The sequence below is a fragment of the Leptodactylus fuscus genome, chromosome 1, assembly GCF_031893055.1.
Source record: "Leptodactylus fuscus isolate aLepFus1 chromosome 1, aLepFus1.hap2, whole genome shotgun sequence".
NCBI lineage: Eukaryota > Metazoa > Chordata > Amphibia > Anura > Leptodactylidae > Leptodactylus > Leptodactylus fuscus.
This window is the reverse complement of record NC_134265.1, coordinates 11,619,815-11,636,125: the sequence shown is the minus strand read 5'-3', so window position 1 is coordinate 11,636,125 and position 16,311 is coordinate 11,619,815. Positions and strand designations below refer to the sequence as shown.

The 16,311-nt window shown below is 47.2% G+C and overlaps 1 protein-coding gene across 1 annotated transcript in view; it reads right to left on the bottom strand.

Moving 5' to 3' along the window:
• The window catches only part of LOC142189686 (uncharacterized), a 292,843-nt gene that overhangs the window by 157,434 nt on the left and 119,098 nt on the right, over positions 1–16,311 (bottom strand). The window contains exon 7 of the mRNA XM_075262246.1: positions 15,375–15,893. Coding sequence (XP_075118347.1) covers positions 15,375–15,893 — 519 coding nt within the window. The remainder of the gene's footprint in view (positions 1–15,374; positions 15,894–16,311) is intronic.

The following is a 16,311-nucleotide window of genomic DNA, read 5'->3' as shown; positions in this document are numbered from 1 at the left end:
GGGAAGTGGGGGGAGGAAAGGCAAGGAAAATTCAGGGAAACAATGGGAAAGAAAGAAGGAAAAAAGGGTTTGGGGGAGAAGAACAGGGGGAGGCGGACTCTGACGCAGCAGAGTTACAATGAACAATGCATTTCAAGTAATCATATCAATGGAGAAAAAGAGAGGACAGCAAGAGCCGTAATATGAAAGTAGTAGCAAGAAAGAAAAAACAGTAAACTGTAATATTAAAATACAAGTAGTAACCATGTCAGAGCTGGAAAAATGGGTGCAAGTAAGAGTAGAAGAAATAGACAGGCATCACAGGGGTGAAGAGGGGAAAGGGGCGCGGACATCCGAGGAGTGATAGAACATGTTCCACAGAAGTCAGGTCTGGTGGTGAAGTCGATCATCAGGACGAAGCATTGCCAGCATGTCCTCCATTGTACGGATATGGAGGAACTCTTCCACAGCCTCGGGATGACTGAACGTGCTGCTACCAACATAAACCCCAATAACTTGCGAATAGGTTTCCGGAACTTACGAGAGAAAAGGGAGAGAAGCAGAGGGGCGGGATCATCTTCCAAAACGACACCTGTAACTTGAGAAATAACCCCTCTCACACCATCCCAAAAAGGGCGAAGAAGGGGACATCCCCACCAGATGTGGGCCATCGTGCCGCGGTCGGTGAGACATCTCCAACACCTATCAGAGGTAGTTGGAAAGATATTATGGAGCAGAGTCGGGACATCTAGAAAGGATCTTGTAATTAGTCTCCTGAGCCTTACAGGAGATAGAAAATTTGTGGCACATCTCAAAGGCCGATGACCACACACCCGGCGGAAAAGCCACCCCCAGCTCCCTCTCCCACCCCTCCACGAAAGGTAGGCCACCCTCAGGATCCTCTAACAGAGAGTTGTATAAAAAGAGAAACCGTATGCCCCGGCTGGGAAGTGGAGAGACAGAGACGCTCTAAGGGCAGAAGTGGTCTGTGGACGTCTTGTGAGCGCCTCAGGGACAAGTAGAAATGTGATAGTTGAGAATAGTGCCAATGGGTGGTCACTGAGTCCGGCCTGGAAACTAAGGTTAATAATTCCGAGCGAGAAAGGAGAGCAGAGGCAGATGTAACATGTTTAAGTCGTAGGAGAGGGTGGACGACCTAGAAAAGAGGAATCAAATGCTGCTGGAAAGTCGGGGTTGCCCGAGATCGGAGTCAGAGGGCCGTCATTTCGTCAAAGCAATCGCATGCCACTATAAATTCGACATACACCCATAGTTTGACTCGCAACGAATGGGAGCAGATACGGTTTGCAGTCAGTCCAAAATTTCTTGTGGAGCCAAGGGAGCGCCGTGAGCGGTATAGGGCTCAAAGACTCCTCCAGGGCGACCCAGAGCTTAGAGCAGGAAGCATGGTGCCAATCAAGAATACGCATAGCGACTGCCGCAAGGAAATATTTAGAGCAGTCAGGTACTGCTAGGCCTCCTCTCTTCTTGGATCGAGACAGGGTATTCCGAGCAATGTGAGGGGGCTTAGAGGACCAGATAAACTTACAAAAAGCCTGCCTAACCGCAGTGAAAAAAGACGCTGGGAGAATATAGGGGACCATCTGGAAAAGGTACAATAGACGAGGGAGAACGTTCATTTTCAGGAGGTTAATTCGCCCCAACCAGGAGAGACCCTTAGTGTCCCAACGACCGAGATCAGATCGCAGCGTGCGTAGTAGCGGGAGAAAATTCAATGTATAGGTGTCTGATAGGAGACTAGGGAGCTGAACTCCTAGGTATCGAATAGATTTGTGGGACCATTGGAAAGCAAAAGAGGTGCGCAGGGAGCTAAGGACCGTCGTAGACAAGGAAACATTAAGTGAAGAACTTTTAGAGAGATTTATCTTATAATTGCTATAGGAGCTATAAATTTCGATCTCTTTAAGTATAGAGGGAAGGGACGTAAGGGGTTGGATAACGAAGAGGAGAACATCATCAGCGAATGCGGAGACTTTTAAGTGTAGGCCACCTGTCTGAAGACCATTAATATCGGGGTTCTCCCTAATCGCCACCAAAAGATGTTCCATGACCATGGCGTACAGTACGGGGGACAGGGGGCAGCCCTGACGGGTACCATTGTAAATAAGAAAGGGAGAGGAGAGAGAACCATTGACTCTAACCCGTGCCACAGGGGAGTTATAGAGAGCCCGGATGTGGGTAAGCATAGACGGGCCAAGGCCGATCTGGAGAAGTGTGGCCTCCAAGAACCTCCAGTCCACCCTGTCGAAGGCCTTCTCCGCATCCAGGGATAGGAGCAACATAGGAGTACGTGAGCGCTGAGCATGACGGATAGCGGAGAAGGCCTTCAGGGTATTGTCACGGGCCTCCCTGCAGGGGACAAAGCCCACCTGATCAGGGTGAATAAGCTCCCCCATGTGCGGACTGAGTTGGTTGGCTATCAGTTTGGCATATAATTTGGCATAGGTATTAAGGAGGGAGATCGGCCTATAGCTGGAACAGAGGGTATGATCTTTGCCCTCCTTAGGAAGGACGGTAATGTGCGCTTGGAGAAAGGAGGAGGGAAAAGGTGCACCGGAGGAGACAGAGTTGAAAGCCCGTAGAAGAGGCAAGAGCAGCTCGGTCTTGAGAACTTTATAAAACTGAGCCGTGTAACCGTCGGGGCCGGGGCTCTTACCTCCCAGGAGAGATGAAATACCCGCTTCCAATTCCCGATCCGAAAACGGGGCTTCGAGAAGAGCCGCATCTTCACGTGATAAGGACGGCAAGGCTGTCGCTGCCACATATTGAGAGAGAGTAAGGTCAGAAGACGAGGAAGAGCAGCACGAGCCAGGAGGAGGGAGATGATAGAGGGAGCTATAATAATCCGAAAAGGCAGAAGCAATGTCCGACATGATGTGTGTAATAGAGCCCGAAGATTTCTTGACAGCCAGGACGTGGGAAGCCGCACGGCGATCACGTACTGCCCTCGCAAGAAGGCGTCCCACCTTGTTCCCCCATTCATAAAAAGAACGCGGTCATCTGCAATCCAGCGTGCAATCAAAGTGCATCTAAGTGTAGACTTCAGAATTATACCAGAATGAAGTAGACTGATCTGACCCTGTTCCTCTCTCCTTCCACAGGTATGTTTCTATCACATGAACATATATCCTCAACATCACCCCTGTGTCCAGTTTAACTGTATTTCTCTGTACCTGCTATTATCACTCAAGCATTCTGTTGGTATGTTTCTATCACATGAACATATATCCTCAGCATCGCCCCTGTGTCCAGTTTAACTGTATTTCTCTGTACCTGCTATTATCACTCAAGCATTCTGTTGGTATGTTTCTATGCATTTTGCAGCCATTATATCACTTGTGATACCTGTCTGTCTGTATACCCTGCTGGGCTCCCCCTGGTCTCATTTCCTTTACTTTGATTCTGGCCTGACTGCATGTGCTTATATGCACATCCTAGTCACACCTGATAGCCATCTTACTAACTCTGGCTGGTATAAATGTAAGGCCTCTGGTCATCTGGCCTTGGTCATCTGCAATCCAGCGTACAATCAAAGTGCATCTAAGTGTAGACTTCAGAATTATACCAGAATTGAACCAGAAGGGAACAGAAGGTAACACAAACTAACTGCAGTAAACTGCTCTAACAGAAATGCTTCTCATTTTAATCACTGTTATTCTCCCACTCCTTGTAAAAACCACTTTTCCACCTCAAACCAACCTTGTCAGTAAAGAAATCCTCATCTCTCCCTCTCTCCTACCCCACCATATAACTTTCTCTGCACAGCTCCTCACAAACCTGCAGGCTTTCCGCCCCAGACACATACAACCCCCCCGCAGCCTCTCCTACCTACACCTGCTGTCACTCTCCCTACTCCTCCTTACTTCTGGTGACATATCTCCTAACCCTGGACCTCCCCAGCAAATCCCCACACCTGGCGCTAGCACACGGAACCTCCTAAATCTCAAACCAATCTCACTCACTCCTACCCCTCCCCCTGCCCTCCCTGTTGCACTATGGAATGCCCGCTCCGTATGTAATAAACTTGCCTACATCCACGACCTTTTTATTCTTAACAAACTTACATTTCTCTGTCTCACAGAAACATGGCTGACACCCTCAGACACCGCCTCCCCCGCCGCCCTCTCCTATGGAGGTCTGCACTTCTCACATACCCCCCGCCCCAACAACAAACCTGGTGGAGGTGTAGGTGTCCTCCTGTCAGACAAGTGCTCATTTGCCCCTATACCTGCCCTCACCCCCCCATCCTTTGAAGTGCACTCTGTTCGTATCTACTCACCCTCCAACCTCCAACTGGCTGTCATATATGGACCGCCGGGACCTACCGCTGCCTTTATCGACCACTTCACCACCTGGCTCACACACTTCCTCTCCACAGACACCCCCACCATCATCATGGGCGACTTCAACATTCACATTAACACAGACCACCCCTCCGCCTCCAGTCTCCTGTCCCTCACCGCCTCCTTTGGTCTCTCCCAATGGTCCTCTTCTGCCACCCACATAAAGGGGGGCACACTAGACCTAATATTCACCCGCCTCTGCTCCATATGCAACCTCTCTAACTCTCCATCCACGCTCTCTGACCACAACCTGCTGACATTCTCTGCCCTCTCCTCTCCAATAGACACCCCAACCTCTAAACCAACACGCCCCCGCAGGAACCTCAACCGCCTTGACACCTGCACCCTCTCAGACTCTCTCCTACCACTCGCTGACATCTCCTCACTCCAGGACACAGATGCCGCCTCTGCCTTCTATAATACCACCATTACCTCAGCCCTTGATTCTGTAGCCCCCTACACATACACCAGAGCCCGACCAATCAATAGACAACCCTGGCACACTGACCTGACTAAAAAACTGAGACGTGCCTCGCGGGTTGCAGAACGCCTCTGGAAGAAAAGCCACTCCAAGGAGGATTTCCTCAGGTACAAAGAAGCAGTTCTCTCATTTAAGAACGCACTCACCTCCACAAAGCAGGTCTACTTCACCACACTCATATCTTCACTCTCTCGCAACCCCAAACAGCTATTCTCCACCTTCAACTCCCTCCTCCCGCCCCCCCTCCGACATCACTTATCTCAGCTGACGACTTTGCCTCTTACTTTAAAACTAAAATTGACACCATCAGAGACACTCACCCTACTCCCCCGACAACCCCTCTACCCAACTACTTACTGTTCCTCATCCCTGACCTGCTACTCCTCCATAACTGATGAAAAACTCTCCTCTCTTATCTCCAAATCCCACCTCACCTCCTGCGTGCTCGACCCGATCCAGTCACATCTCATCCCCAAACTCGCTGAAGTCATTACTCCAGCCCTAACCCATCTCTTCAATCTATCCCTAACCAATGGATCCTTCCCCTCAGCCTTCAAACACGCCACTGTCACTCCTATACTTAAGAAACCATCCCTTGACCCGTCCTCTCCTGCCAACTATCGTCCCATCTCTCTGCTCCCGTACGCCTCAAAACTTCTTGAGCAGCATGTCCACTCTGAACTCTCCTCCTATTTCTCATCCAACCTGCTCTTTGACAGACTTCAGTCAGGCTTCAGACCCCGGCACTCCACTGAAACTGCCCTAACAAAAGTCACCAATGACCTGCTAACCGCCAAAGCCAAGCGCCATTACTCTGTCCTCCTCCTCCTCGACCTCTCCTCTGCCTTTGACACAGTTGACCACTCCCTCCTGTTAGAAATTCTCTCATCCCTTGGTATCTCAGACCTGGCCCTTTCCTGGATCTCCTCATACCTCACCAACCGCACATTCAGCGTCTCCCACTCGCACACCACCTCCTCACCTCGCCCTCTCTCTGTAGGTGTCCCCCAGGGCTCCGTCCTAGGACCCCTCCTGTTCTCCATCTACACCCTTGGCCTGGGCCAACTCATAGAATCTCACGGCTTTCAGTACCACTGCTATGCCGACGACACCCAAATCTACATCTCTGGACCAGACATTACCTCCCTGCTGGCCAGAATTCCAGATTGTTTAGCAGCCGTAGCCTCCTTCCTCTCCTCCCGCTTTCTCAAACTCAACATGGAGAAAACAGAGTTTATCATCTTCAGCCCATCCTGTATGGCCCCACCACCTGACCCATCTATCAAAGTTAATGGAACCACAATTACCCCTGTCCCACAGGCCCAATGCCTTGGGGTAACCCTGGACTCTGAACTATCCTTCAAGCCACATATTCAAGCCCTCAACACCTCCTGCCGCCTCCAACTCAAGAACATCCACCGAATTCGCCCCTTCCTCACCCAGGAAACTACCAAGATGCTCGTCCAGGCCCTCATAATCTCCCGCCTAGACTACTAAAACACCCTTCTCCATGGACTCCCAGCTAACACCCTCTCCCCCCTCCAGTCCACCCTAAACTGCGCTGCTCGCTTAATCCACCTCACCCCCCGATCTTCATCAGCTGCTCCCCTCTGCCAGTCCCTCCACTGGCTACCAATAGCCCAGTGAATTGAGTTCAAGCTACTAACACTAACATACAAAGCCATCCACACCCTGTCCCCTCCATACATCTCTGAACTAATCTCCCGCTACCTGCCCACACGTAACCTCAGAGAGGTAAAAGAGCAGTAAACAGGGGCATGGTCAGAGAGGAAAGTCAAGTCAATTTTAGATGCAGTCACGAACGAAAGGAGATCATGAGAGATGAAGATATAGTCAATCCTACTATACGAATTATGTGGAGGCGAGAAAAAGGAGTAGTCCCTGTCCAGAGGATGAAAGATACGCCAGGCGTCACACAAGAGCATAGAATTCAGGAGTCTCCTAACCTTATTGACGGCTCCATAGGAGAGTTGGGATCTGCCCGAGGAAGTATCTAGTAAGGGATTGAGGGCGAGATTGAAATCCCCACACACGATTAAATGGCCCTTGGTGAAATCCTGGAGGGTCGTAAGGGTAGATAAGAGAAATGGGACCTGATCAGCATTAGGGGCATATATATTAGCTATGGTATACACCACCCCAGAGATTTCGTATATCAAAAATAGGTACCTGGCATTAACATCAGATAAAGAATCTAGGACTTTGACCGGCAAGTTCTTATGAAAAAAGACAGCCACACCCCGGACTTTACCTTGTCGGCTACTACTGTGGAACCATAGAGGAAAGTACCGATTCTTGACCACCGGGACACGTTCAGACAAAAAGTGTGTCTCCTGCAGGCACAGAATCTGCACTTTGCGCTTATGGGCATCATACAGAATTTGCGAGCGTTTCTCAAGGACATTAAGGCCCTTGATGTTAAAAGATGAGACAGAGATATCCGCCATCTTAAGGGAGAGGGGGGGGGGGGGACGGGAAATGGGCCAGCAGATTAACGCAACCAGAAAATGTCAGGAATACCAACAGGTAAAACACAGCCTCAAAGAACTCAAAAAAAGGACAAACAAGAAGAGGAAGAGGGCTCTGGGGTTACCCTCAGAGGGAGCTAAAAGGGCCGGAGCACAGGTCTCCAACAGGCCCCACACCGCAGGGACCAAACTATGTGGGGACAAAGAAGACAAGACGCAAGCAAGAACGTGGTAGGAAGAAGACAATCAGAAAGAAGAGAAAAATATAAGCGGAGAAAAGTGTGAAGGTCAGAAAAGAAGTAAGAGAGAATAACTCAGAGCAGAAATACTCCGGCTCCGACACATTAAATTTGCAACAGAACATGGAGCACAACAAAAACGGTACAGAAACGGCACAGTAACGGTGCTAGAAACATGAAAAATGAGGACATGGGCAATAACAGTCACAACAAAGTCTCAACATAGCTGCAGTACAACTAGGGGACAGAGAAACAGGAGGACTCCGCCAATAATGAGGAAGACAGCAAGCACAGGTCAGGGTGGGAGTATCCGGGTCGAGGAGGACCGCCGTCCTTGTTGAGATCTTTGGGAGCGGGGTGGGTCCACAGGATGATTATCAGCCGCATCCCATTGTAAACGAGGAGGACCAGCGCGATTAGCATCAGCCAAGAGTAAAGACCAGTCCGGCAGTTGCAGAGGTGGAAGATTCAGGACGCGGAGGAAGTTCGGTAGATCAGCTGGGTGAGCCAGGGAAAGGATACGGTCCCGGTGACGAACCTGGAGAGCAAAAGGGAAGCCCCAGCGGTATGTTATCTTACGGTCCTGTAGGATGGATAGAAGAGGCTTCAAGGCAGAACGTTGACGCAGGGTATATCTAGAGAGGTCCGGGAAAATGAACAAAGCATGGCCCTCGAAGTGCACAGTGCGGCTGTTGTGGACCTTCTGCATAATCTCCTTTTTGACAGCATAAAAGTGGATCACATCTCGAGGTTTAGAGTCATCAGAGCTGCGAGAGCGCAGCGCCCGGTGAGCACGGTCCATTTCAATGTGAGAGTCAGGAGGGCGCCTGAGTAGAGAATTAAATATTCCGGTAAGGGTAGAAACCAGGTCTGCTGTTTGAATAGACTCAGGGAGGCCGCGTATACGTATATTGTTGCGGCGGTTACGATTTTCAATATCATCCATATTGGAGATCAAGTTGGGAAGAATGAACATCAGAGCCTTGTTGCAGGTTATCAATAGAGGAAGAAGCTGTAGATTGAAAGTCCTCCAAGGCCTGTACCCATTGTTGCAGATCCGAAAGATCAGATTTCACAGCACGCAAGTCATGGCGCCAGGCACGTTTAAGGTCAGAAGCAAGACTGTCCATATCTCTTCTACTCAGGGCCAACAGAGCTTTCAACTCAGGGTGTTTCTGCCTCAAAATCCTGACCAAAAAATCCTTTGTAAACTTATCCTTAGGCCGGGGCCCCACGGACCGGAAACATCGTGATTTGCCCATGGTGGAAACGCTGTGGAGAAAATCGCGGTGTTTTACAGTACTTGCAAAGTGGGTGGGATTCATGTGAATCCCACCCCCACTTTGCGGAAAAAATTGCAGCACGGACACACTGCGATTTCCAAAACCGTTGCGGTTTTGAAAATCGCAGCATGTCAATTATATCTATGGAAACGCCGACGGCCTCCCCGTAGATATAATTGTAACAGAAAGTCCGCGGAGGAAAACTCCGTGAACTTTCTGTTCTAAGCGCTGCGGGAAGAACCGCAATGTGTTCACGCTGAAGCTGTTCCTGCAGCGCTTTACTGCTGCATTTCTAGACCATGCTTTAAAGTCATAGCAAATGCAAGACAGATTGGGAACTGCAGTCTATCTGGCACTTTGTCACTTCGCCCCTTCCTCAAAGGGAAGACAGTCAAGGTGCGGTCAGACAACATGACCACAGTGATTTACCTCAACAAGCAAGGCAGCACCAGCCCTTCTGAGAGAGGCGAATCTTATCTTCTCGTGGGCAAAGAAGAACCTGTCCCACTTATCCACTGTTCACATCAAGGTGTTACGTTTGTGTCCAGACCCAGAATCTGGACTGCAGACTGCACCGCTAAGGGAACAGGGGAAGGAAACTATCCCTGACGCTACGGCGGCTAGCTAGGCCCTGCCTGCGGTGGGTGGTCAGCTGTTCCCAAGCTAGCCTTGGCCCTGACAACTGCTGACTCTCTACCACGAAGGCCTAGCTGACAGATAGGGCGAGAGCTACAAGACAGTTAGAGACTGGGGATACTAAGGTGGTCACCCCTACAGAAACCAAGGTGCAGCTGGCAGACACAACAAACAGGATGGGATGTGCTGGACAACAGACACGCAGCACAACACAATACGCAACAAGAGAATGAGGAGAGGGACAGTGGAGAGGTGCGGAAAGGGTTAACACAGGACTGGGGCAAAACAAACTGGAACCCAAACCTCACAAACAACAAGATAGTGCCAGGCAAACAGAACTGAAGGACAAGGTAGAGTTGAAGTGTGGAGGGAGAAACCAGACTCACACACAAGGCAACACTCACACCACTTCCTAGTCAGTTGAACTTCCACCAACACAATCCTCCTCCCAGAGCCAAGAATTCAGTTGGTAACCACGAAAACCAGCAACTAGTGAAGCCAGCCCTCCTCCTAATAAAGGCCCCAGAATTGTCCCATAGGATAATGGTAACCAACACCTGAGGTTCGCTCCAGAGAACCTCAAGTATACTCTGAAGGCTGATACCAAATGCACAAACAGATAGACTAATGGCAAGGAAACCACCAGAAGATCACGGAATACCAGATCAAATCCCCACCAGAAAAATACACAATTTTCTAACAAGAATTCAGGTCGTGACACAAGGGCTCCCTGAACATAGTAGCGGATCAGTTGAGTCGGGGTATCACTGTATCAGGAGAATGGTCTCTCAATCTAGATGCCTTCCAACAAATCGTCCAAAGATGGGGTCTCCCGGAGGTCGATTTTATGGCAACTCAACTCAACGCCAAGGTGGGAACCTTCTGTTCTCTGTACCAGGAGGACAATCAATTGGCAGTGGATGCCCTGTCCATCCCATGGAGGTTCAGGCTGGTTTACATCTTCCCTCCAATTCCCATCATACCAAAGGTATTGCTGAAAATCAAGACAGGACCAAGTCTCAGGAATTGACATAATCCCGTTCTGACTGAAAAAGATTTGGTTTGCCCAGCTTATGTGGATGAATCAAGGCGTGTACTGGAGGCTTCCCCTCCTCCCAGATCTGGTGACCCAAGGAGAGCTGAGATACCAGGATCTGAGGAGACTCAACCTGACAGCCTGGAGGGTGACCAGTCCCTATTAAGGAATAGAGGACTGTCTCAAGGCGTCCTGAAGACTCTTGCAAGTGCCAGACCTGATTCAACTAACCGGAATTACCGTAGGATCGGTAAAATTTTCAATGCCTGGTGTCTTGAACATGAAGTGGACTCCTCCGACCCCTCATTGAGGGTGATCCTGGATTTTCTTCAGGACGGTCTAGACAAAGGGTTGGCTGCTTCTACCCTGAAGGTACATGTAGCCGCTTTGTCGACCTATCTGGGGAGGCGTTTGTTTCAGGAACCTTTAGTGAGCATCTTTATTAAAGGGGCAACCAGGTTGAGACCAGAAGGTACTGCTCCTGTACACCAATGGGACCTCAGTACGATCTTATCGGCACTTTGTTCTGCTCTTTTTAAGCCTCTGGATGAGGCGAACCTAAAATTCTTGACTTAAAGTCACATTTCTCTTCGCCATAACATCGGCAAAGAGAGTTGGAGAGCTCCAGGCGCTCTCCTCTGAAGCTCCGTATATTGCCTTCTTTGAGAATCGAGTGCAGTTAAGATTCCTCCCGGGATTCTGGCCCAAGGTTCCATCCAGCACAAACATGAACCAGTTAATTTGTTTACCTACCTTCTATCCTTCTTCCCCTGAAGAAGAGAAATTCCACATGCTGGACTTGGTCAGATGTCTCTGCATATATCTACAACACACTTGTTCCTTCAGGAGATCTGAGAATCTCCTAGTTAACTATATTGGGTGTCGAAAAGGCCTCTAAGGCTTCTATAGCACTCTGGGTCAGGGAAGCTATAAAGGCTTCTTTCGCTGCTCAGGGGTTATCTCCACCTACCCTCCTAGGGGATTACTTGCTATCTCTCCATATTGTGACACTGGTAGGGACAACAGGGAATGAAGGGTTATGAAGATAATCTTGTTTCCCTTAGTTCTAACAGCGGCACAAGACTTCCCGCCCTAAATTGTATATGTTATGTTATTGTATTATATGATTATTATTTATTATTATAATATTATTACTCTGGTGTTTACACGCTGGGGGGAGGAAGCTGTGCCCTTTTTACGGGGTTAAGCCATGTAAAATTAATACTGGCTAATTAAAATTCTACCAGCACACAGGGGCAGAAAATACCCCACATTGTACCGCTGTTAGGACTAAGGGAAACAAGATTATCTTCATCCATTCTGGATACAATTATACATCGTCAGTAAAATATTTGCTATTGTTTGCTCCAATTCCCTCTAATGAACGTGTCATAAATAGATTAAATAAATTTTAATACAGATAATGAATATATTGTGAAGTGTGTTCTCAAAAATGCACCAAAATTATGTCATAAAGTTTTGGCTCAAAGTAAACCATCTAAGGTGGTATAAATGTAGACTGGACAGGGTATAGATATGGCAGGTTTATCATCCAGTTCAGTCACTGTGATAAATCTGGTGTAGTATCAGATTGTCCATCTAAGTTTACACTATTAGTAAATCTGAGCCAATATGTGATCTGCTCAAAGGGATTCCTACTGAAAAGATTGTTCAAAACAGTGGCCTTGTTCTGGTGAGGGGTTCTCTGCTCATAGAGAGGCATAAAGAATAAAGGAGCCTTCACACAGAGTTACTCTGCGCTCATTCTGAACGTAAAAATACGTTCAGAATAAGCGCGTAAAAAGCAGCTCCCATTGATTTCTATGGGTACCGGCATACGCGCGCTACCCATTGAAATCAATGGGAGGCCTTTTTGGTACTTTTCCCTTATCGGGCCAGCATTGCAGTTCAGCATCAGCATCGGGACATGCTGAACTGCTGGCTGGCACTGGAGCTGTGTATAAAGGAGCAGCGAATCACAGAACGCCAGAGAGGGGCGCCCAGACCCTGCCCTCACTCGCGGTGCGGAGAGGATGGTGGAGCCCGGCCTGGTGTGAGCGGTGTGCCACCGTGACAGATGCTGTGTGCGTCACTGCAGCCGCAGCATCAGGGGGTGACGTCCGTCTTCACCGTGTCCTCCCGACACTGGGACGTGCAGCCCGGCCGCTGACAAGTTTATGCTCACCGACAATCACCAAGTCAACCCACGTCCCAACCCCGTCATCATCCTCTCCGCATCGCGAATGAGGGCAGGGTTTGGGCCCAGATGATGACGGGGTTGGGACGTGGGTTGACTTGGTGATTGTCGGTGAGCATAAGCTTGTCAGCGGCCAGGCTGCACGTCCCAGTGCCTGGAAGACACGTTGAAGCCGGACGTCACCCCCTGATGCTGCGGCTGCAGTGACACGCACACAGCATCTGTCAAGGTGGCACACCGCTCACACCAGACGTGTTTTTACGTTCAGAATGTGTGCAGCATAACTCAGTGTGAAGGCTCCCTAAGTCGGTTCTAATAAAATCTGTCTTAACCATTTCAGTACTGGGTAATTTCTCGTCCAGGACCAGACACCTTTTATGTTTTTGTTGTTTGTGCGGTTTTGAGGGCTGTAACATTTTCATCATGTGTTATTCAACTAATTTCTGCATTGTTTTTTGGTGACACATAGGACTTTATTTTTATGTTGTTTTTCTTTTTGCAGGTGTCTTAATTTTTTTTATATCCGAGAAAATATAAACAAAACAGGAGAGAAATCGTGTCGGCTTTTCACTTTTCTTTTCTTTTTTATTTAATAACACAAAGTGCTGCTAAATAACTTTATAAAATAGTTTTTACTCTCCGGTATGGTCGTCAGGGGTGTGGCTATAACCTTCTATAATGGCGTTTTATTGTCATATTATTATTTTTTTTTAATTATTTTATTTACATTTTTTTTAACTTTTCAATTTTTTTTAATTTTTTTACATCGTGTCCCCATAAGGTCATAATATACCTTTGGGGACATCTCATCACTTTTTTTTTGTATTGGAGACTGATTTCCCATGCAACTGGGGCTGGTACATTTAGCCTCAGTTAGTGTAGGAATACACGCTGCACGCTGTTTTAAGACTAATAGAGCTGATCTCAGTCCTGTAGGACCCAGCAACTCTTGTAACACACTGATCCTGGTGGATCACATGAACACCGGGTCAGAGGGTGGCCGCATTTGTATACACAGCAATCGTAATTGCAATAAACCTTCCCTGCCTTCTCTCTGGGAGCTCCGGATATAGTTACATCCAGCTCTCGCTTTCAGCAGCTCCACGATTTCGTACAGCTGCTAAGTTCTGATTAGATGTACCGATACATTTTTGCAGAACAAGGCAGCCACCTTCTGGATGTATATACCCAATGGGTGGTCCAGAAGTGGTTAAGAGGGGGAATATCTCAAAGCAGTACATAGCAGTTTAGATGAATATGGGGATGATTTTAAAATAGTATAAGATAAACATATGGCTACGGGTAAGGCGCCTGGTCCGGACAGATTGCCTCTTGCCTATTACAAGAAACTTAGCCCAGACCTTGGACCCCTCCTCTTATAAGGTGTTCAACTATCTGACATCAAGTTACTGATACCCCTCATGATTCGGGTCCCGCTCTGTTTCTCCTCCATCACTACTAGTCTCCAGTGTGCACTTATACCGTTCTATGCTTCGATATTTGGTCCCCGTGGCCTGGGACTGCATTCCGCAATTCTTAAAGCAAGTGGAGGCTTCTCCTCTCTCCTTCTGGATTCTGAAAGGCAATAAGCTTATGAGTATGGAGAACCTCACTTCTTTCCTGCACGACACTGTTGAAATCTTCAATAAAACCTGGTACTACTGGTTGGAGTTCCAACGTACTGAAGAGTCACAGACACTTCTTGGGACTAGACCGTGGCACAATGATTCTTATAGATATGGATTTATTACCTGTGTGTATCCCTCTCGTATGCCTTTGCCTCGTGAGACATAGAGATGTACTGCTCCTACTGTTAGAAGGCTTGGACTATACGAACTTCTGGGCCTTAGCCGAGACTTTTTTTTTTATTTCAGCCCCCTCCCCACCCCTTTTCCTGTTACCTTGTTTTTCCTTCTCTCCTCCTTCAGTTGGTTATCGTCTTACTCACTAAGATATTCATTCTACTTCCTTCCTCTCTCTCTTCTCCTTCTTTCCTCTATGCTCTTCTCTTTCCCTCTTCCCCCATTTTCCCTTCTTCTCCCTGAAGCTGCCGCTTGAGGTTCTTGATCCTGTTGTTACCTGGATACTATGCTGTACTTGGGATGACTTTTGTACCGTCCTGTTTCATCCTTGTTCTTTTATTTTTGTTGAAAATCAAAACTGTGAATAAAAACATGAATAAAAGTAGAGGCCACAAAAATACCTCTTGTCACCCCAGGCCTGCCAGGAATAAAGGACTGTTACAGACATGCAGGTGTAATTCCAATTCAAATATTTTATTCATATTGTCAATGAATTTAAGACAAAAAAACCTGAGGTGAGCTCACTAAGTTTTAAGATATGAATTGGGGGTAAAACAATAAGGAAAGAAAAATGCTTTATTTAATATGCAAGTTCTTAGATGTGCAGTTGGAGATGACTTTTGGTTAATCATACTTTTCATGTGTATATTAAAATGGCTTCTCTCCTGTGTGAGTTCTTTGATGTCTAACGAGACCTGATTTAGAGATATAACATTTCCCACATTCCGAACATGAAAATGGCTTCTCCCCTGTGTGAGTTCTTTGATGTTCAATGAAACTTGATTTAACCGTAAAACTTTTCCCACATTCTGAGCATGAAAATGCTTTCTCCCCTGTGTGATTTATTTGATGTTTAACAAAATGTGATTTCCGAGCAAAACATTTCCCACATTCTGAGCATGAAAATGGCTTCTCCCCTGTGTGAGTTCTTCGATGTTTAACAAGATCTGAATTAGAGATAAAACATTTCCCGCATTCTGAGCATGAATATGGCTTCTCTCCTGTGTGAGTTCTTTCATGTTTAACAAGATCTGATTTAGACCTAAAACGTTTTCCACATTCTGAACATGAAAATGGCTTCTCCCCTGTGTGAGTTCTTAGATGTTTAACAAGATCTGATTTAGAGGTAAAACATTTTCCACATTCTGAACATGAAACTGGTTTCTCCCCTGTGTGAGTTCTTTGATGTATAACAAGACCTGATTTAGAGATAAAACATTTTCCACATTCTGAACATGAAAATGGCTTCTCTCCTGTGTGAATTCTTTGATGTTTAACAAGATGTGATTTCTTAGCAAAACATGTCCCACATTCAGGGCATGAAAATGGCTTCTCCCCTGTGTGAGTTTTTTGATGTTCAACAAGACTTGATTTAGCAGTAAAACATGTTCCACATTCTGGGCATGAAAATGGCTTCTCCCCTGTGTGAGTTCTTTGATGTTTAACAAGATGTGACTTCCGAGCAAAACATTTCCCACATTCTGGGCATGGAAATGGCTTCTCCCCTGTGTGAGTTCTTTGATGTATAACAAGATCTGATTTACAGATAAAACATTTGCCACATTCTGAACATGAAATTGACTTCTCTCCTGTGTGAGTTCTTTGATGTATAACTTGATCTGATTTAGTGATAAAACTTTTGCCACATTCTGAACATGAAATTGACTTCTCCTCTGTGTGAGTTCTTTGATGTTTAACAAGACTTGATTTAGCAGTAAATTTTTTTCCACATTCTAGGCATGAATATGGCTTCTCTCCTGTGTGAGTTATTTGATGTCTAACAAGTTCTGATTTAGCAGTAAAAC